The sequence below is a fragment of the Numida meleagris genome, chromosome 14, assembly GCF_002078875.1.
Source record: "Numida meleagris isolate 19003 breed g44 Domestic line chromosome 14, NumMel1.0, whole genome shotgun sequence".
Lineage (NCBI taxonomy): Eukaryota > Metazoa > Chordata > Aves > Galliformes > Numididae > Numida > Numida meleagris.
In genome coordinates this window covers 5,481,640-5,501,816 of record NC_034422.1, presented here as the reverse complement: position 1 = coordinate 5,501,816, position 20,177 = coordinate 5,481,640, and the positions used below count along the sequence as shown (strand labels likewise).

The 20,177-nt window shown below is 43.7% G+C and overlaps 1 protein-coding gene and 1 long non-coding RNA gene across 3 annotated transcripts; one reads left to right on the top strand and one right to left on the bottom strand.

Annotated features, from left to right (window-relative positions):
• On the bottom strand, positions 724-14,582 carry VPS37B (VPS37B, ESCRT-I subunit). The gene is made up of 4 exons (XM_021412628.1): positions 14,404-14,582; positions 6,827-6,998; positions 6,118-6,200; positions 724-4,985 (listed from the first exon to the last, which is right to left on the bottom strand). Exons 1-4 carry the CDS (start codon positions 14,506-14,508, stop codon positions 4,488-4,490), a joined length of 858 nt encoding a protein of 285 aa, XP_021268303.1. The 5' UTR covers positions 14,509-14,582; the 3' UTR covers positions 724-4,487.
• On the top strand, positions 14,643-20,108 carry LOC110406316. 2 transcript variants are annotated; one of them, XR_002443415.1, is made up of 3 exons: positions 14,643-14,844; positions 16,027-16,102; positions 18,635-20,108. It is a non-coding gene; the product is annotated as an uncharacterized LOC110406316 (long non-coding RNA). The 2 variants fall into 2 exon arrangements; XR_002443416.1 differs by having other exon boundaries at positions 14,645-14,844; positions 16,027-16,093.

Sequence of the window (20,177 nt, the reverse complement as noted above, 5' to 3'; positions counted from 1 at the left end):
TGAAGCCGCTGCAAGTTCTTGGAAAAGCTGCGAGGGAGCTGGGGCTTTTACATAACAGCACCTCCTCCCCTCGCCCACCCGCACTGAGTCACACCGTGTGCTGGAGCTGCCGTTTCCTATTTCGGCGTTAGCAGGAGGTGAGCAAGTCTCCGTAGCCACCACAAATGGAACACATCAAGAGAAACATTTTTGAAGGGATTTTCTTCCATGTATTAACATCAGTTATTCTGCAGGAGGAGTTCTATTTTACATCGCTATTGAGGTGACAGATATTACAGAAAATTACAGCATGTTCTTTCTGCCATCTGACTCATATTCCTAAATAACTTTGCTTGACTCATTTCTCCTAACTTGACTTGGCTGAAATCTTTTTCCTCCATTAACAAAATAAAAGCAGGCTTCCCCCTTCTCTCAGCTTTTCCAGGGCAAGAATTTAAACACTTCCACCATTCGAGGTAATGGTGGGAAACAAAAACGCAGTGATTCCAACTTTGCTATGCCTGAGATGTGCGGGATCTGAGCACACCTGTCCTGTATCAGCAGCACACCAATGGGACTTGCTATAACCAATCCACCAGAACACATCTTCATAATAAATTCATTGCTCATTTTCTTGCTAATTTAACTCACAACTGTTACCTTCCTAAATACACACATCATTAATATAAAAAACATGAGCTTATCTCCACCATGATTAAATGAAGCCGCAATGGAAAGACGACACCAAGAGAGATACGATGTTTTATTTAAAATCAGACCACAGTAGATTACAGAAAGACTTATTATGCAAACAAATCCACTGTACATTTCACAACTTGCTGGGCATATAAAATTGCCCCTTTATTTGACTGTCCAGGATTACACAGAGGAACCATTCAGGTGCAGGACAACTCAGCCTCCTCTGAACTCAACATTTGCCAAGTAGCTCCATATTCATGCTAGAGAAATTGTCAATGGGAGCTCTACATCATTCCAGTTGGAGAGGGCAGACAAGTCCAAAAGAGGCGGAGACTGAGGTTGCGGAAGTGGGAGCACCCATGGCCACCCATGAGCGGACTGTGCCCAGGGCCCTGCCTCCTGGAACCACAAAGCTCTTATCCTAAATAATCCCTCCAGGGTCACTGGCGCAAACGTGACCCATGTGGATCAGCTCAGTCAGACCCACCGGCTCCGCTGCCTCCAAGAGACAGCGTGGAAGTGCAGAGAACTCATCCTGGAGTTTGAGCCCTTCAATGCTGATCATTGTTCAAAAAGACCCCAAGAAACAAAAACAACCCCTCCCCCCCCCCAAAAAAAAAAAAACCCCACAACAAACAAACCAACAACCCTATCTGCATATACTTGAATTAGTCATAACTTACAAAATCTGCATACAAAAAGACTGGCGAAAGTAATGCCATCCAAATAGAGCATTTTCAATGCTACCAACCAACACTCTAAAGCCGTGTTACACATGTTTAGAAGATTTTTCTCCACTCCAATTGCTTTGGGGAAGTATATGCTATTTGCAGCAGACATTAAAAATCCTCGAGACAACATCATATATATTTTGGCAAGCATACTGAGCTACCCCCCCTCGAGTCTCCGCTTGCCTATGGCATTATAATCTATCTTATCAACAGTGCAAATTAGTACGATCCTAAACATCCTAACCATAGCAGAATTGATTAGCTCTAACAGAACAGGAGAAGCTGTCAAAGGGCAACAGTTTAAACCACTGGCACACCTCTTGCCCGACTCATTCAGATTAGTGTTTCTGAAAGGGTTTAAACAGCTTTCCGCAATCATTGTCCTCCTATACCCTTACACATCACCAGCAGTCAAGTATACATTTATTTACAGTTTGTGCGCATACACACGCAATTAATGGCAAAAACATTTTCTGTGAGCAGCTGGATTTCAGTTATGGGATTGCTATAACTGAAACATCACATTAGATATATCACCTATGTTCAAACTAATCCATCAGTGAAGGCAACTATAAGCTTACAAATAGCAGATACAGTTTTTTTTTCTAAAGTACGAGGGTGAGAGTTTTGTAGAAGAAAGTGCTCTTGAAGAGCCCTTAAATCAGTTAAGCAATGGCTATTCAAATGATAAAATATCCTAGTATTACAATCACAGGTAGTGATCCTAAGGCACATCAGCCACATGCATATGCAACAATGCATTGTTTTGCTCTCCGACAGAAAAACTGCATTAGCTTTGTCTGTATTTAGTTAGCACAAGAGTTTGTTTTTAGATAAAGTATCCCTGAAAGGTCTTGTTATCACAAAAGTTACCAAAAGACAGAAAATTTAACAAGTAGTAAAAATACTTTTGGACTACTAACACCAATAAAGTTAGGTACATAAAATGCAGTGCAAATTCACAGTACACTTACCTATCACCTCTGTTACTTCTGAGGATCAGCAACTCTCAGAAAAAAAACTTGGCACTGGCTAAGTGTAAAATATACCTGGCTGTTTTTATTAAACGTTAGCAAAACTGATTGGAGAGTGTTTTAGAGTTTGTGTAGCAGGCTCAATGTATGGATTTCTGTACTCAGCCACCACCCTGGTAGCTCCCAGCCACCTTTCTTCTTCCTAGGACACAAATCCTTTCCGCAGCAGATTTATGTTTTAGCACTCAGACACAACAGTTGCCACCCAAATACCAGCACTAATAGCACAGCAGAATTATTTTGAAACAAGTCATAATTAACCATGCTTACACAAAGCTTCAATGATAAAATAATACCAAGAAAAGATATTACACTATTTTAAAAAACACGTCCTGTACCATCACTAGATTACAGAGAAAACACACTTTGCAAACAAATCCAATGCACGTTGCTTCACAAACTCCCCCATTTACAGAAACTTTCCAGATTTACACTGGGGAATGGGTTTAGATGCCAGTAACAGTGACCAGCCTTCTGCCCTTTGTCATCAGAAGGCAAAGTAAGCCAAATAACCATATTTTCAGAACAGACAGCTTCCTGTTATGAGATTAATTTCAGATTAGTACTTGCTAGCAACCACCACACTCCAGAGGAAATGATTGAGGGACAATCTAGGGCCTTACATAAAGAAAAACAAGATCAGATGTTCTATTTTGACTGAAGCTGTTTGTAGTACGGTCTTCCAAGCAACACTGCGCATTCCAGGACAATGATAAGAAAGTGTCTGAAATAATAGAGAAGATATATAACAAATTTTGGATGATGCCTTCCTTAAACTACCATGAAGTAGTCAAAAGTTCTTTTTTCTGTGGGAATGACAGTTAATTTGTGGACATATTCTGCACGAGCAACAAGTGTTGAGATTTGCCTCCCCCACTGCAGGATTCAGTTACCAGCACTCACCTGCACCTTAGGCTTCAAGAGTCGTACTGCGAATGAAACACGACCTGCCCTAGGAAGCCTCCCCCTTGGGTGGCATGAAAAGCCAAGAACAGATTATGTAAGAGGCAAATAGCAACCACAGAACTCAAAAACCTTCCCTGTTTTGACTTCTTGCAGAGAAATATTAACTGCAAATTCCAAATAGATAAGCATGCCAAGAACTGCACAATGAAATTGTGGGCAATTACATGATATGAAAATCCAATACTTAATTAAGAAAATACCCTGCCTAGATTCCTGGAATCACATGATATCAAAAGCTAAGCACCAGTTTAAATTAAAAACAAAACAAAAACAAAACCCCAATCACTTCTGTATCCAAGGTACAGAAGAGAGAAAAAAACTGTAAGTTTTAATAGGTAAAGAAATAAAAATGCCTGGTAAAGTCTCTATAAAACTCTAAACTGGCTGTACAAACAATTTAATTAAATTTCAAGGGACTGGGACTCTCAGGATACTCAGCTACTTAGGAGTGGGAAGAGTGCGTACTTTCATTATGAAAAGTCTAAGGTAACAAGTGAAATGTAGAAATGAAACTCTTGTAACTCTCAATATTTAAAAAACACAGAACTTTATCTGACAAGTTTCACCTCAGTGAGCTCATTGTGCACCTGGCCAGAAATGCCACAGTCTGGGCGCACAGCAAAGGCTGCTGATGAGGTCCATCAAAACTCTTCACCCAGAATTCAGATATGGCTGTTACCACGCAAACACTGGCACTGACAGAGAATTCTTTAGGGAGACAAATAGCTCCTGGTTTGCCACACGCACATCCAGCTGCGACGGGAACACACCAGAACAGAACAGGACGCAGATCTGCCATCACTAAAGAATTCAGAAAGATTTATAACGTCAGGAAATCCGCTGTGCACTGTTCCACATCTAGCCCCTACCACCTCCCTACAAAATCCTCCTTGTCACTGATTGATATTTAAAACCAATCATATTTACCAGATACAATTTCAAACTTCTGTGCCAGAGCTCAAATTTTATACTCCATTGTGCAAAAAACTGAGGCTTTCCACTGCCTACATTAAGTCTCTGACAGGGGGAGAAAAAGGAACTAGAAGCACCAATACGTAAGTCAGGCGCACCAAAATATTCACTGGAGGATAAAACCAGGATGTGGAGGAAAGCGAGGCGGTCTTTGGGGAAGAGCTGGAGGATACTGTGGTACAAACTGAGACGGGTATCCTGGCTGTGGCAACTGACTCGCAGCCTGAGCTCCAGCTCGAGGTGGGAGAGGAGGATACGGAGCACCTGGAGAAGAAACAGCTGGTCCTGAACTCGCGGCCGCGGTAAATGGAGTAGGAAAGCGTCCTGCTGGGACCGGAGGCGGAGGGGGAGGTATTCGTCGGGGCGCAGCTGAGGGAGGAGGGTTTGCATCCGAAGTGTAGGAATCTTGAGGTGCTGCTGCTGCGTCGGCTGCTCTCGGCTGAGGCAGCGGCTGCACCGGCGGAAGTCTCTGTCCCTTCAGCACCATCTCTTGGAGCTTCTCAATTTTCACGCGTCGCAGGTGAGCCAGTTTACGCTTGCTCTGGTACTCATCAATGAAGGAATCCAGTGGTATTTCACCATCGAGAAATTTTTCCGCCATATTCTGTCAAACACGGAATAATCCCTTAGAAAACAGCACGCTCCAAGACGATCTAAAGGGCTCGCAGCCTAAAAATAACATTTTGCCTGTGATTCTCCAGTTTGCATACGCACAAGGACGACCATGCTAAGAATTCTGAGCAGAATTTGGAAGCCGTTATTACTCAGAAGCACTGAGAGTTAAATGCCAGTTTTGCTGAAATTTATACAGAAGTAACAGCAGTAAGAACACTGAATTTAGCTCTGAACGTTCCCCTGATCATCAGACAGGGCTGAATCAGGTGCAACAGCTTCCCAGATTGCCAGCAACGCTGAATCACCGTTCAGAACTGCTTGCAATGCCAACAGAAACATGGAGAAGTCTGTGAGCCTCAGTACAGGGGGGAGATTATTGCTAGGCCAGGTTTAAGACTCATACTTACTTGTGGCAATGCAAACCTTAGGGGAAATGATGCTTTAATAATTAAAAGAGGTGACCGCACATGTAATCATGAAATTCATTGTCCTAGGAACGTCTTTTTGTAATCACAACTCAGGGCTGATAAGCAGATCTTTTCCCCTGATGTTATGTAGTTATAGAGAATGTCCTACAGGCAGATCTGCAAACAAAACTAAGCGCTTCCACTGCTCTAAAAACAAACCACCCACCAAGCACCCGTATCCCAGCAAGCAGTGACCACTGGCACCTAGACAGATACTTGAAATCACAATGGAATATTCCACCAGAACTGCTGCAAAGTCAGCCCTCTCATCCTACAAACCAGCACAGGCACAGCCTTTCATTAGGTTACTAACTGACATTTGTAATGGATTAATACATACACCAGGCAGACACCATTAAGAAGATTTCCACATTCATACGTTATTAGTTTGAAGGCAATGCCAAGGAACTACAAGGGTTTGGCTTTCTTTCCTGAAAAATACCATCTTCTTAAACTTCAAAGATCTCAAGAGTAAAAAAAAGAGAAATCGCACTGAAATCAAACGACTGCTACTGACTCTCAAAGCACAGACCAGATGATATTCTCAAAACATCCCCTTAGACTATTACACGTTCAGCAGCATACTTCAGCTATGTACACCCAAAGTCTTCACTATTGATTACAAAGAGACAGAACTGAAGCCACTGTTGTTACCTCTGTGTCTTCCTCGATCTTAGCCCCCTCTGTCTGAAGGAGTGCTAGCAGTGTCTCCAGTGAGGCATTACTGGATTGTCTGTCTGCAATGGCATGAAAAGAAGAATAAACGACAGCTGTTTGTACGTGACTTCTAAATGAAGCTATAAAGTGTCAGCCAGCATAAAAATCTTCTATGGTGCGTATGTACAAGCAGCATACTCTAATGTTTTAGACAGGGTGATCTACAGTGAGAAAATACATTTAAGTAGTTGAAGAATATGGTCACAGTGCTACAAGCTGTGATTTAATTATAACTTTATGTTTATAATAATGACAGAAAGCACTTCCAGAAGTACTGTATCAGATCCACAATACTTCATAATCCAGTATGGAATGAGAACGTTAAATACAAGAATGCTTGATTTATGATTAATCACAGAGAATTCAAATTGTGTTTTGCTTTTTAGCAAGGTGGACAAATGTAGTTCTTTAGAGAACAATAGCTAGGTAACCACATCAGGAATAGAAAGAATCCACAGTGTATGTTTCTGGGTGTAACAGATACTTCAGCAATGATCGAGCTCCGAGCAATGTGAGAATGCCATTTCATTGGTTACCTTAACTTACAAGGCTAAAAATGAGAGCGTGCAACAACAACAAAGCGCACAACAACTTTTACATTCACTTATAAAACAGCCAATCACCGTGATCAACAGAAAAACGTTACCTAATTTTGTTTTCTTTATCTGGTATGCTTCAAAAAGAACTTGCAGCTCTTGATATTTTTGAGTCAAAGTTGCTTTCAAAGACTCCAGCTTTGGCTGGTACAGAAGATTGCCTTCTGCCAGACTGCGGTTGCTGGCAAGTGTCATATCCTTGCTGTGCTGAACATTTTGGGCCTGCAAAAAGAAAGGTGTGTGAAATGACAGTGCAAACCTTAAGCAAGATTAATGGTTACGTCGACAACTGCAGAATTTCACAACATGAACAGAAGAAGTAAGCTCTTTGTGAAGCCAGTGCGACTGTATTGAACCTGCAACTAGAAATGATGCTTTGGGACTTTTTGTAGAAGTGTCTCCTGTTTTGGTGGGTATGGTCAGCTTCAGCTCCTGTGCTCGTTCCCCATGATCTCTTTCTCTGCTGTGCAAAATCTTCTTTTACAAACTGTATTTTCACTGCTTTGCAAATATGCTATTTTACTCACCTATCACCTAGAAGAAATATGAAGGTCTATGAAGCAAAGAGCATGCTAAAGACATCTACAGACACAAATCCTTCCTGAGCAATTCTGCTGGGAACACAGTTCTCCCCTTTCAGCCAGGAACCCCTGTGAATTAATGGTTCTCTGAGCAGGATTTATCACCGACTTGATAGCACTTTCTCTCATGTTTTTCCTCCCCACGTGCAGCATGCATTTTATCAAAGTTTTCTTCTCCAAGCTGGAAGTGGTAATTCCTTCTATTCCAAATACTTGAAGAGTATCCCTCATCCCCACGCCTACCACCACAAATGCTGGCAGGTAAAGCAGCAGGTGCTCTTTAAAAAAAAAATCTCTGAATCTCAGCTGTAAGATGCAATGAACAGAAGAGTGTAATCCTGTATCTTATTAAAAGGCAAAATAAACCAAAGGACAGCATCATTACGGCTCCTTCTCCAGCATATTCTTCCCAAGTGATGTCAAATCAAACCTGGATTAATGCCAAAGTCTGTGTTTCAGCTTAACCCTTCTGCTGGTAACATACCTTAGCCCCAAGACACCATTCTTAAGGAACAAGTGACGATTCTCACCAAGCTGCTGCCAGCAGGATTCCAAGTTTGCTCATACCTACGCACGCACACGATTTTATCAAGCCAGACTTCACGAGCTTTGGGAAAGCCAAGCGTTTGGAGAAGTCTGCCCTGGATGTCACAATAGATTCATTAAAAGATTCAGTCATTTAAAAGAAAAACCAAAACGGGGAATAAAAAGCAAGGGATCCGACTTCAGTCTGACACAACAAGTGGGACTACTTTCCCATAGCACAGCAGACTGATTCTATTAAGCCATCCACAAAATCAATTAACTGTTTGGTGCACTTTTTGTGACCTCCTACATTCATATGCCCCTTGTACAGGGCAGAACTGGAAAATACAGTGCCTCCCTCCTTTCACTCTCACTCAAAGGGCTACACCTTTGAAAGAGGAAAAGAGCAAACCTGAATGAGCTACTGACAACCCTTGAAAGGGAGAGGATCAGAATTCAGGTGTTCTTGGAACTCTGTGCACAAGGGTAGGTGCAGCAGGTGAAAATATCTCCCAAGTGTACAACAGTGCCTTCAAAAGCACTTACTTCCTTTTGGAACGCTGCTTTACCTGCCAACTTCAAGTTTGGCATAGATACACCTTTGGCTCCAGATACCGCTCCTGAAATACCGACGTTTCACTTTCTTTTCCCCTGTTCTTGCTAAACAACTTAAAAAAATCATAAAGGATAATGCTGAGTCCTAAAGACTGCATCAATCAAAATTAAATTCTGTTCCCAAGTTGTACAAATGGGAGAAACTGTATTTGAAATGCTGTTTTGTCTTCTCAGGATTCTTGCATCAAGCCCAAACATCTTCCAGTCCTCTGCTTGCCTTCAACTTGAACGCTTTCCAAGAATAAAAAGAGAACTCTCTCTCTTCTCACTTCTGAATCCAATGCAAAATAATATAAATTAAACCGGTTGCTTTCGTTTGTTTGTTCCCACATGATCCAACTCTGCTAGACTCGCTTTTCAAAAGCTGAAGTCCCTGTTTTACAATATTTTCCTAACAATTATAAATGGAACCAAAAAGCACACTATTTCCCACCTCAGTGACTGACACCCAGCTTCTTACCGAATTACCTGCCTCCACCACAACTTTTGTTAGCTAGCTGCCAAAGAATGCACTGAAGATTAACGCTTTCTGACGCCGCTCCTCTTTCAGTGTTTTAATGAGCAAAGAACTTCCTTCAAGCGACTCAGATTTGATCTGGTGATCACATTTTCTCCGTTCATAAGGCTGATGTTCTCATTTCAAAGCGGCTGTGCAGTCAGCCTGGGAAGACCAGTTTTATGGGCAGACTTTGATCATTCTTTGGGATGAAGACGACGTTACCACATTTTCGCTAGAGGAAAAAAGGGTAGAGTGAAAGATATACAGATCTATACATGTTTGAAGTACAGCTCCCAGAGAAAGGATATTGCTCAAATCATACGTTAGAGAGGAATAACAGAAGAAGCTTCCTGAAGTGAGATGAAGCTCAAGTAACTCTTGAGCACCCTGACGTCCCTCAGTAGGGCTGTGAACAAGGAAACAAACACCCAACTTTCTACAAGGACTTTCTGAAGGACTTCTACAGCATGATGAAGCTGTAAAGATGAATAAATATCCTCATAATAGGATATACCTTGTAAATATAAGGAACAATCAGTACTATGACAGCACTAGTAAAGACATATTTACCCAGCTTGGTGGCAAACAAGCATAGGTGAGCCACTTAGGCGAAACGCTGAGTGACTCCCTCTGCTATTCTTACCTACTGATGTCTAACTCTTGTGGCCTAATGCATGTTTAGGTGAAAGTCTAGTAAAGGCTTGTTTAAAACAGAAGAAAAGTTGACATATTCTAATTTTCTTGAAATTACACAAGACTTAGTGACTCAACGCTTTCCAAACGCTTCTGAGAAGGGCACACTTTTCTGCAGAAGCTGATCAAAAACAGGATTCACACGTCACGATCAGGTGTCCTCACTTCCAGCATTAGACGCTGTGTCAAATTTCTTTTCTAAAAAAAAAAATGGACTGTTGAACAGATGAGACACTTATACAGAATCTTGCTCAAAATCAAGAAGAGAAGCAAGCCTTCAATCACAAGGCAAACCAAAGAACAACTCATTTCCAAAGCAAAGGGGAAGACTCATTCACTTGTATGGGACGTTTTAATGCTTCATCTCACGGAAAGAAGTTTGAAGTTTGTGGGGGGACTAAATTCTACTCATAACAAATAGAACAAATATAATCTCAAACCAGTGCAACTTGAATACAACCACCATTCAAAAAAACAGAATTGCATCTGGCATGGATGTGAATTCAGTTTAATAAACTTTCCTGCTTCCCACACTTAGGAGTTAATTCAAGGAACCTGAAAAGCAAACACTTCACTTAGCCTAAAAAGCCCTAAAGAAAAACTTTCAAAGTGTGGACCGATTAAAAAACAAACAAACACACAATTACAAAATAACCCCAGCCTCAAAGGTGCAGCACAGCATGACCAGCCCATTAAGATCACCAGTGGAGCACAACGCACGCCCTCCGCATCGCTTCACAGCTTTCATGAGCCCAGGACAACAGCTGTAACCGAAGGAATAAATCCAACATGAGTTATTTTGCTGTCAGACCTGTTGCGTGACAAAAATGTAAATTAGAAGGGAATTGTTGCACTGCATCAGACGTTCACCTGCCCAACGGAAGCAGCGAGCTAACAGCACGCAACTAGCGGAATTGCTAACGAGACTTTGAGGGCAAGAGCACTTCAGCAAGCAGGAAACCTTAATCTTCAAACAGATGAAAAATACCAGTCAGAACCATGAGACAGAATGAGACAGGATGATGTTACTTTTTTTCTTCTTTTTACTGCTAAGGTCTCCCCATGAATCATGAATGGGGCAAACAGGGGAGAGGGATCGAGCAGAGCAGGATCTGAGACCAAACTGTGTGCACAGCAAGGTTAATAAAGCCAAATTCAGGGCTCATGCAGTTCTTCAAATCTTAAGATGCTTTAAAAGTGCACAAATCACCTATTGATACTTTCAAAAAGAAGTTCAAGGAGCTACAAATAAAAACCCCAAACAAACTATCAAACTGTTCCACTTTGATTGCTTTATAGATAGCATGCATCCACGCTTTAGTTTCAGGTTTCCCTGGTCTTTTCCCAGCCTTTAACATTCCCACATTCTTTCTTTCACTTTTAGGGATGAAGTTTGCTGTCACACTGCAGAATTGCACCTGTGCACATTTGGAGTGACAAATTAACCCTTGAAATAGGAGCTAACAGGTGCAGAGGGGGAGAATAAAGACTTCTGGTACAGAAGATGTATGACAGCTTTTCATCAAACACTGGTGAACGATAACACGGCCTCTAACGGCATCTGCTTGGTAATAAATATTAATACATAATCCAAAGTAATCAGATTTGTTAAATTTAGGTCTCCCAATTATGTATGTACTAGTTTTAAAAATGAGGAAATAAAGGTTAAGAGGTGAGTTTCAATTCCTCGGTGTTTGCTCCAGAGGAAAATGCCGCACAGAACCACAACTCGTGCCATTACACACAGGCAGGTTATTCATCGAATGCTCAGCTGGAATACACAACTTGGTAATTGTCACCACGTCTAAATCCTAACTCTGTAGCTAAATTTCACGTTTGGCAAACAAGAACATAACCACTTACACAATGTGGTTTTAGGACAGCATGAGGAATCCGAGTAATTCAGGCATGTGTTCACATAGCTTGAACTTGGACTTTCTGCACTGCCCCTGCTTTTTTAAACTGTTTTTGAGAATAAGATAACACTGAAAACCCCTCCTGTGCTTGCCAGTGTACTCTGAAATGCTGGAACGAGAGGAAGGCAATACATTTTTGACGACTCCATTTCATATAATTAATGTCTTGAAAAGCAAACAACTTCTGGCAGCAGAACTCGAGCATGCAGTAACACAATGCTGCACTGTTCCTAAAGCAACGCTCCAGCACAGGTCAAGAGAAAACCAATTCTCACCACAGAAATTCATCGAAGCACCACCAGTATCACATCACAAACTTGCTTACTACGCCGAGACCGACTTTTATAAACAATGTGCTTTTATTTCGTGAAGATGAATCCTGCCGATGTACAACAGAGATTAACCTCAAAGGATTATCACAAAAACTCCTCCGCTTTAAAAGCCTGGGAGTACCAGACAATTGGCTTCCTTCCTCTTTCCAATAGACAAGATGTTCCTTGTTCAGGAGCTAAAAGCCCAGAGGGCTCAAAAACAACCTTACAGACAGAAAAAGCAGCCTAGCTCTTTGATGCCTCATTTTCACATACCTGGGGCTACGGTGCACAGGACACTGTACAGGCATATTACTCCAGTGAAATATACATGTGTGCACAGCCACACAGAGATTTATATATATATATGCATACACCCCCATGATGACACATACAAATACTGCTCAAGTGCTGCACACTCCCTTTAGGGCTGGGAAGGAGCCTATTTTTAGTTATTAGCAAGAAAGCCAAGTGGTTTTCCAAATCCTCCTCTCTGTGAACAAAATGTTGTTTTTTTGAGCTGGGTTTCCCTTGCAACAAGGAGTACAAAGGTTTCTTCAATTACAAAATAATCAGCTTTAGCCAATTTTACCACCAAAAATACAAGTGACCTCAGAGGAGTGACTCAGGAATCACGATTTAGTTAGCATGCCCCAATAAAATTATTAATTTAAGGACTTTGGAATGACCCTACAACATAGGTATATACAGACTGAAAACCAAATTTCTACACAAGCAGTGGTGAAGTCAGCACAGTTCCTCCTTAATGCTCAGGATTTCCCTCTCTCCCTCTTCCTGCTGCATACCTCACAGTGCAAAATCGGAACCCAGCGGCACAAAACCAAGGAGCAAAAATTTCAGCAAAGGCAAAAACAGAATGAGGACAAAGCACTCGAGTATGGCCACTTCCAAGATGGACAAATGCTTCTGAGTTGGACAGGCTCTACTAAAAGCCTCTGTGCACAATAAAAGAGGATTACAGCAGACTGTAGTGTTGCTGTATTTCCACACAGCTCAAATACCTTCAAACCTAGCCACACTTTCCAAACACCACTAAATATTCCCTCGGGCCCAGAGAACTTTACTCTACAATTTAAAAGCCTTCTGCTGCCAACTAAAGAGGAAAGCTGGAGGGTCACATTGCGCACACGGTCTAATTCTGCAGCAAGAGAGACTCTTTGCACTAAGGTCATGAGGTCTGTTGCCGCTTCTGATCTAGTCTGAAGCAAGTATTGACAAAAAAACAAGCAGACCACTGAGCCAGGCCGAAGGTTACATGAAATCAGTGATACTGCACCCATTCATATCTTCACCAAGTTAAAACCATTACAACCTGCTGAGTTTCCTTAAATATTTTGTCTTTACACAGAAGGGTTCTCCTGCCTCCCAGTAATCCGCTGGTGTCTCTAAGGTCTTTCCACGCTTTATTCTTTTACAGCAGTATCAGTTTCTTCAACAGTTTCTTAAGTTTTCATATAAGCTTGTAATTTGAGAAGCCATTAAACTCAGCCCCATTGCACAGATCCATTTATACAAAGGTCAGAAGACAAATGAACAATGTAGCGGGAACTTCCCTAGGACACCTTCCTGCCCCAGCCCAGCCCTTCAGGGCCTCCCCACCTGTGACTCCTCAGCAGTTTGCTTGGAGGCCACCCAGAACAATTTCCTTGGAAGCACCAAAGGAGCAGAGATCACAGTTTCAGGAATTTTTTTCCTGGGACTTCTCTACTTTAAAACAAAAGGAATTAATACAAGACGCAGAGAAGGAGAGTGCATTTCTTTCAAAATCTTCACGTAAGCGGCTTCATATTTGCTGCTGGCTGATCACACTGCATCTTTTGGGAGTGTTTGCTGGGAGAGACTCCTATCAGCACCATAATACAGCGTTCACTGGCACACAAAAAACCCCACAGGGGAGGAGGGCAGCAGCACGAAGCAAACAGGCTTCTATTTAACGTGAACAAGCGCAGCCCCAGACGCATGGCTCGGAGCCTGACACACTGACAAAGACATTCCGAGAGCAGAGGAGCAGCAGCAGGCCGGGCAGCCCTGCACAGACCAATCTTCTCACAGTCCCAGGGCTGGGACAGAGCACACAGCCAGGACACCCTAACAGAACCCTTCCTGCTGTCCCAAGCATGAAAAAAGGGTTGTATTAAGCAGAGGAAATGGGGATAAACAGGAAAAAATAAGGGAGAAAAATAAAGTATGTGTGGGGGGGGAACCCAACAGGGAAATATAGGGAAGAAAAAAAAAACAAAACAGGGAAAGAACAGGGAAAAACGCGGTGCCAACCTTCACTCCGGCGGTGGCTCCTCAGCAGCAGGCGGGCGCTGACAGCCCCCCCCGCCGGCTCGGCCGCTCTCACGGCCGCCACACAAAGGCCGGGAGGACGGAGGGGAGAAGGGGGCAACCGGCGACCGACCCCCGGGCCGTCCCGAAGAGAAACCGCATCCCGGCGGTGCGGCCGCGCAGAGCTCCGCTCACCTCTTCCATCTCATGGGCCATGCCCTGCAGCCGCTCCTCATCGTCCAGCAGCGCGCTGAGCTCCTGCAGGCTCAGCCCCTCCAGCCGCCCCGCGTCCAGCGCCATTGCGGCGCGGCCCCGCTCCCGCCGACCGGAAGTGCCTCAGCCCCGTCGCCCCGGCCCCGCTGGGCACCGCCCTGGGCGCCCCCTGCTGGGGGGGCGGAGCGGCAGCGGGAGGGGAGGGCCGCGCCGCCGCGGGGGGGCGGTGCCGAAAGGGCGGGAAGCGGGCCGGGGGGGGTGCCCGTACGTCCAGGCCCTCAGCGCCCCTCACGATGTGCGTTGTCCCGCCCGCTCGTCGAGGCCCTCGGAGTGGTACTTGGGCCTGGTGTTGTGTGGTGCCTCCTTACGGTGTCACTGAGATGCGCTGGCAGTCAGTGGGTACCTGTGTGCCCGACGGCAGCTGTAAGTGAGGGAGGGAAATCGGTGTAACTGTTGAACTCGTACTTCCTCACCAGGCTGGGACGTGGTCACAGTGAAGCACAAAAGAGGGACTGCGTTATTGTTTGAGGCTGAATACCCATTTAGGCTAAAAATAGCTAAAAATGGTATCTTGCCAAGCTTTGGTGCTGGTCCTTTGTCCACCTTAAGCGCTTTCTTCAAGCATGAAGGTCAAGAAGTGATCTAACAAAGATGTTGTTAAAAACTGTTGTAAAATTTATAGATGTGTTTTAAACAAAGGCGTATTTTATAAGATGTGCTTTTACAGGCTGAGAGCTGGGGCTGTGCAGCATGGGGAATAGGGGGCTCAGGGGGAGAGCTGAGGGCAGCCTGCCAGTGCCTGACGGGGCTGTGAGAAGGGGACAGGCTCTTCAGCAGGGTCAGTGTGATAGGACAAGGGGAAATGGTTTCAAACTAAAGAGGGAAGATTCAGATTGGATATAAGGAAGAAGTTTTTACACTGAGAGCAGTGAGGCACAGGGTGCCCAGAGAGGTAGTGGTGCCCTATCCCTGCAGACAGCCAAGGTCAGGGGCTGGGGCTCTGAGCACTGGTGGAGCTGTGGGTGTCCCTGTGCGCTGCAGGAAGTTGGACTACCTGACCTTTAAAGGTCCCTTCCAACTCAAGTGATTCTATGAATCTACACCTGCAAAAATGCATATCGCTGCCACTTTGCTGTGCGCTCTGTGGTAACACTTGGGAGCAGCAGCTCTCCAATTACTGCTGATGATAGCATGGCTGATGCATACAATTATGCCTGGAAATAATTAATTGTGTTAGCATAGCTGAGATTGTATGCATCTCTGGGCACACACCACCTCCTGCCCTGGTGCTGTGGCTGATTGTGGGTGTGGTTGTGCTGGTTTCCTTGTGTGAGACTGCAGAGAGAACGAGAATGAGCCAAAGGAGCAGGATAGGAAATGGCCATGTGGCATTATCCCGTGTTTGACATTTTTGATCTAACTGAAAAATAATACAGTGAAAAATAATACAATGAACTGAATCAATCTCTGATGTGATCCTGTCTAGTTATAATGACACGAGTCTCATTCAGACCCTGTACTTCCTGGCAGACCTGAATGAAGACGTACCGGCTGTATATCTGGGGTTTTTCCTGCAACTAAACTCAGCTCTCTGTTATCCCACAGGTCCAAGGACCAGCAATACGTCACAGTTCATACAAGCGTGTTGCAAGCAGAGCGCACCCAGAGGCAGGTAGGAAAGGTGCGTGCATCCGGCAGCTGTGCTTGCTTAGGGTGGGGAGAACACAATTAGCGATACGGGCATGTGTCCGCTCCTCCACGTCAGCATGCTCACGTGGTGCTGTGGTATGTGCTGTGCTCCTCCTCATGTGGGTGCTTTGCTCAGGGCAAGATGAGAAGGAAGCCGTACCCCTTGGCGGTGACGTGGGTTTTCACAGCCTGACCTTGTTACTTAAAACCAGGAGGTAACTGCGATGCCGACACGATGTCATATAATGTGTTTGCACTTGCCCATCAAAAAGGCAGAGTTACACCCTGATGTTACCCCACTCTGTAAGTCTGTGCGCTCATGTAAATACAGATACATACACACATATGAACAGGAATTAGTTGAGGGGTTAAAAGAAAGCCCTTCTTCCCAAGGATGTTTTTAACTTCATAGCATAGCTAGATAATTGGTATGGGGGGAACGTGGTTTAGAAGAGTCTGACTCAGCTTTATGTTGTAAAACTAGTCTTACCACTGCCTTTCTGTGTGATCCTGAATGCTCCCAGCTTCTCATAACCATAGCCCTTTTGCTTAAAATGAAGATTAATAATAACTGCTCAGTCCCACACTGTGGGTGGAGAGGGGGAGCTCGCGCTGAGTAATGCTTCTAGAGGTACTGAGGGTGAGGATCTCTGGGGAAGGGCCCTGCAGTATTATTATCATTGTATTGTCAATATGCTGTCAGGAAAGATGGTTCTGTATTGCAGTGATCTTCTAAGGGGATCTTCTCTGTTGCGGCTTCTATGTTTTACTGCTCTAGTCATCAAGGAATGGGTTATGTGAATCTATCAACAGTAATCTATTAAATTAGTTAAAAGCCACATCATGTAGAACAATGAAGTCCTCACAAAATGTGCACAAATAAATTATGTTTTCCTTGTGCTACAAGTACAGCATATCTTGAAAATACCACATCTGCCTATGCAGTTAAGTTTGGGTTCTGGAGATGTTGGAAAGGAGTGCCAGTATTAAACATCTGGTGCTTGTTAGTGCTTTGATCAGCACCTGCGAGTTTGGCCAGAAAAGCAACTGAAGTTGAGAGACAAAATAAGGGTCAGCTGCTTCGGAATATGTATTCTACTTGGGCAGGTTGGAAGGTGCCTTTCAACTCAGCAGCCTTCATGAAGAGTTTTGTGGCAGCACATCCCTTGGGCAGAATGTGAAGAACAGAAGATAAAGTAAGATTTTTGGCTACAGGGATCATCAAATATTGGAGTACTACAAGCTGAAATTTATCAGATTTATCCAAACCCTGAATCCTCCTTACCTTTGCTGAAATCCTTTCAAAAGGTGATAGTATTCACAGACATTAAAAACGAAAGCAGGCAAAGTTCAGAAGCTGTGATTTCTTGATTGAGGAGAAGCAGAACAAAAAACATTCAGAACACTACAGTGGAAGGCATGTCATGATGAATAAGGAGTCAGGCTTCAGTCATGGGGAGAACTGGCATCCAGCCCAGACTGATTTAAATGTTAGATTTGTTTTATTTTTTTTAAACCCAATCCTGGATTTCATTCTGTGATCTCATATTCTTTTACAGTCAGTAGCATTATGTGTATGCATATTTATTATATTTAGACATATTTTGCAAGTCACCTTCACAACAACTTCTTTCCTTTTCCTGGAAAAACTGGTTGGTTATGTAGAGACTGAATTTGCAAGTCTAATCTTTGGAGTTTATTAACCCTTATTAGTCTGGTTGCTCAATAGGTAGATAAGTTTTCAGGCTTATTTGCAATTTAATTTCCTTTTGTTTTGAAGTCCACACTTCTGTCTAGATTTTTATGATTTAGACTCCTTCACATATGAAAAAGGCCTGCATATTCAGCACTCTGGAAGAGAAAGAGTAGTTCTGTTGGAGAGAGCAAGAATTAACTGTCAGTGCTTTTATCCATTCAGGGAGCTGCAGGCATGAAAAGAGAAGCAGGTTTTATACCTGCATCTGCATTCCTTAGGCTCGCAGTGAAGCTAGAGCAGACAGGGCAGACCAAGATGCAGCTCTGAACCTGAACTGGAAGCACTCTGTGTGTTTGCTTGTGGTATTTCCAGACCTGTTGAAGACCTAGAAAGCCCAGCCACTGAAATGCACATAACTGCATACTGAGGCAGGGTTTGGTGCACTGGGAAACAAGCTGCTGGAATAAACTCAGCTGTGTTTTTCCTATCACACTGGATTTCAATTTACTGGGTCAATCAGCCACACACCTTGTCTGTGCAAAGGTACAAAAGTAAATGCGTGTCTCTGGGGAACGGCTAATACTATAAGATCTACTACTGAACTTTGTCTTGGATAAGATTCTCCAATGCTGAAATCAAATACAGCTCTGGTTATACCTATTACAGGATCTGCTCTTGAACTTTGTCTTGGATAGGGTTCTCCGATGCTTAAATCAAATAAATCTGTGGTCAGACCTATTACAGAGAATGGTTTGAGCTTACTAACAGTGAGGAAAACAATCTACTATGGGGTATACAGTCAACTTTTGCAATCACATGTGCTTTCAGGTGACTCATTGTTTCCAGCTCTGCCATGATGGTCTTCAAGGTGCGCTCCACAAGTTAAGGTTTCAGATAAACCCATCTGAGTTCCCTTTGAGAAAAAAACTTACCTGCAACACTATCATCAGTATTGCCTGAACAGTCTTCTTCGTGTTCCCATGTAAACATCAGCTCTGGACAAACCCACAGCCACAAAATACTACACTACAGGCTTTCAGAAGGAACAGTGGCCTTGTTTCCAGAGCAGCATGAAGCTTGGACTGCCCACAGACAGTGTGACCCAAGGACATGCAGCAGTCACGTTCCAGCACTGAAGGAATTGCCACTGCTGCACCAAGGTAAGCGTGTCCTCGCTGCTGGGCTTAGCCTGGCCAGCAGGCAGCTCTGACCCCAGTTATCACATCGCAGACGTACCCTGAAGTGGTGGCAGTTCTGTAAGGTAGGGGAGACCCATCATAAAAAGAAATCTGGAATGATTTTGAAAAGCAGGATTTTCAGTATAGTCAGAGGGTTTGTACTGGTTTGGAATCTGGGCCAGCAGAGATGCCTGCATTAGATTAGTACTGCTGAATGGAAAACCCTCTCAGCTTTGGCATGCAAGCAGATCCACTTGTCACATGCCAGCAGCGCAATAAAATAACTTATAAAGCTCACGGGAAAAGCAGCCTTGAGTTATCTGGATGCAAAAGACAGAATTCAGCACCCGTAGCAACGCACAAAATCAGATTCTGTTATCAACTTGGCCTGGAGCCACTAGCAGAGACAAGCTGCTCTTTCTGTGTGTCATTTCAGTTGAAGCTTTTTGGATTTTGGAGTACAATGCTGGGATTATTGGCACACTGGGCTTGGGAAGCAGGGACTCCTTCTCAAAATTTCCTGTAGCCTTTGCAATAAAACTAATCCCTGTGTATCCTCCAGCTCCCCTTCTTGCAGCACTGCCTAGTGGGGCACACATGACAGGATCTCCCCTTTTCTGCCATCTTACATTAGTAATGACCATTGTCCTAACAACACTTCCCAGGGTGCTGGCTTCCCTCATTCCCAGGTTACCTTTTTTTTTTTTTCAGTTTTTCAATTAAGCAATCACTTCCACTTCTACAAACCGCTGGCTGCATTCTGCTCACAGTTACTGATAAGAATGCAGAATTAATTGCTTGCCTCTGGTGCTGGGTGGAATCTCCAAACTCTTCATACCCACAATGAAGATTTTCATCAGGCAGAAACATACTGGCCATTTAGGGAAGTGATGAATGACTTAAATGAGGCTTTGGATTGTGATTCCCTCCTAAGTTGAGGGAGATAAGCCAAAGAGAGCCCTCCTTCTGAGGCACAGCATTTTATCATATCACAGAAGCAAGCAGCTAAGAAGACTCCAGCGCTGTGCTTTGACAATGGGTTAGACTGCCTGTCCTTTTGTGTGACACTGACTATCAGATGGGATCTGGGATAAAAACAAGTTCTTGAAGAGGTTATACTTAGTGCTATGGTTCGCGGCTGTTACACACCCAATTCTTTGTCGGTAGTTCTTGTTTTTCCCCACAAGGGTGTC

Excerpts from the sequence above, each read along its gene's own strand:
- VPS37B (XM_021412628.1), bottom strand. The coding sequence starts at position 14,508 with ATGGCGCTGGACGCGGGGCGGCTGGAGGGGCTGAGCCTGCAGGAGCTC. Across the intron at positions 6,201-6,826 it reads GATAAAGAAAACAAAATTAG|ACAGACAATCCAGTAATGCC; the intron begins GTAACGTTTTTC and ends ATGCCATTGCAG. Across the intron at positions 4,986-6,117 it reads AGATCGAGGAAGACACAGAG|AATATGGCGGAAAAATTTCT; the intron begins GTAACAACAGTG and ends CGTGTTTGACAG.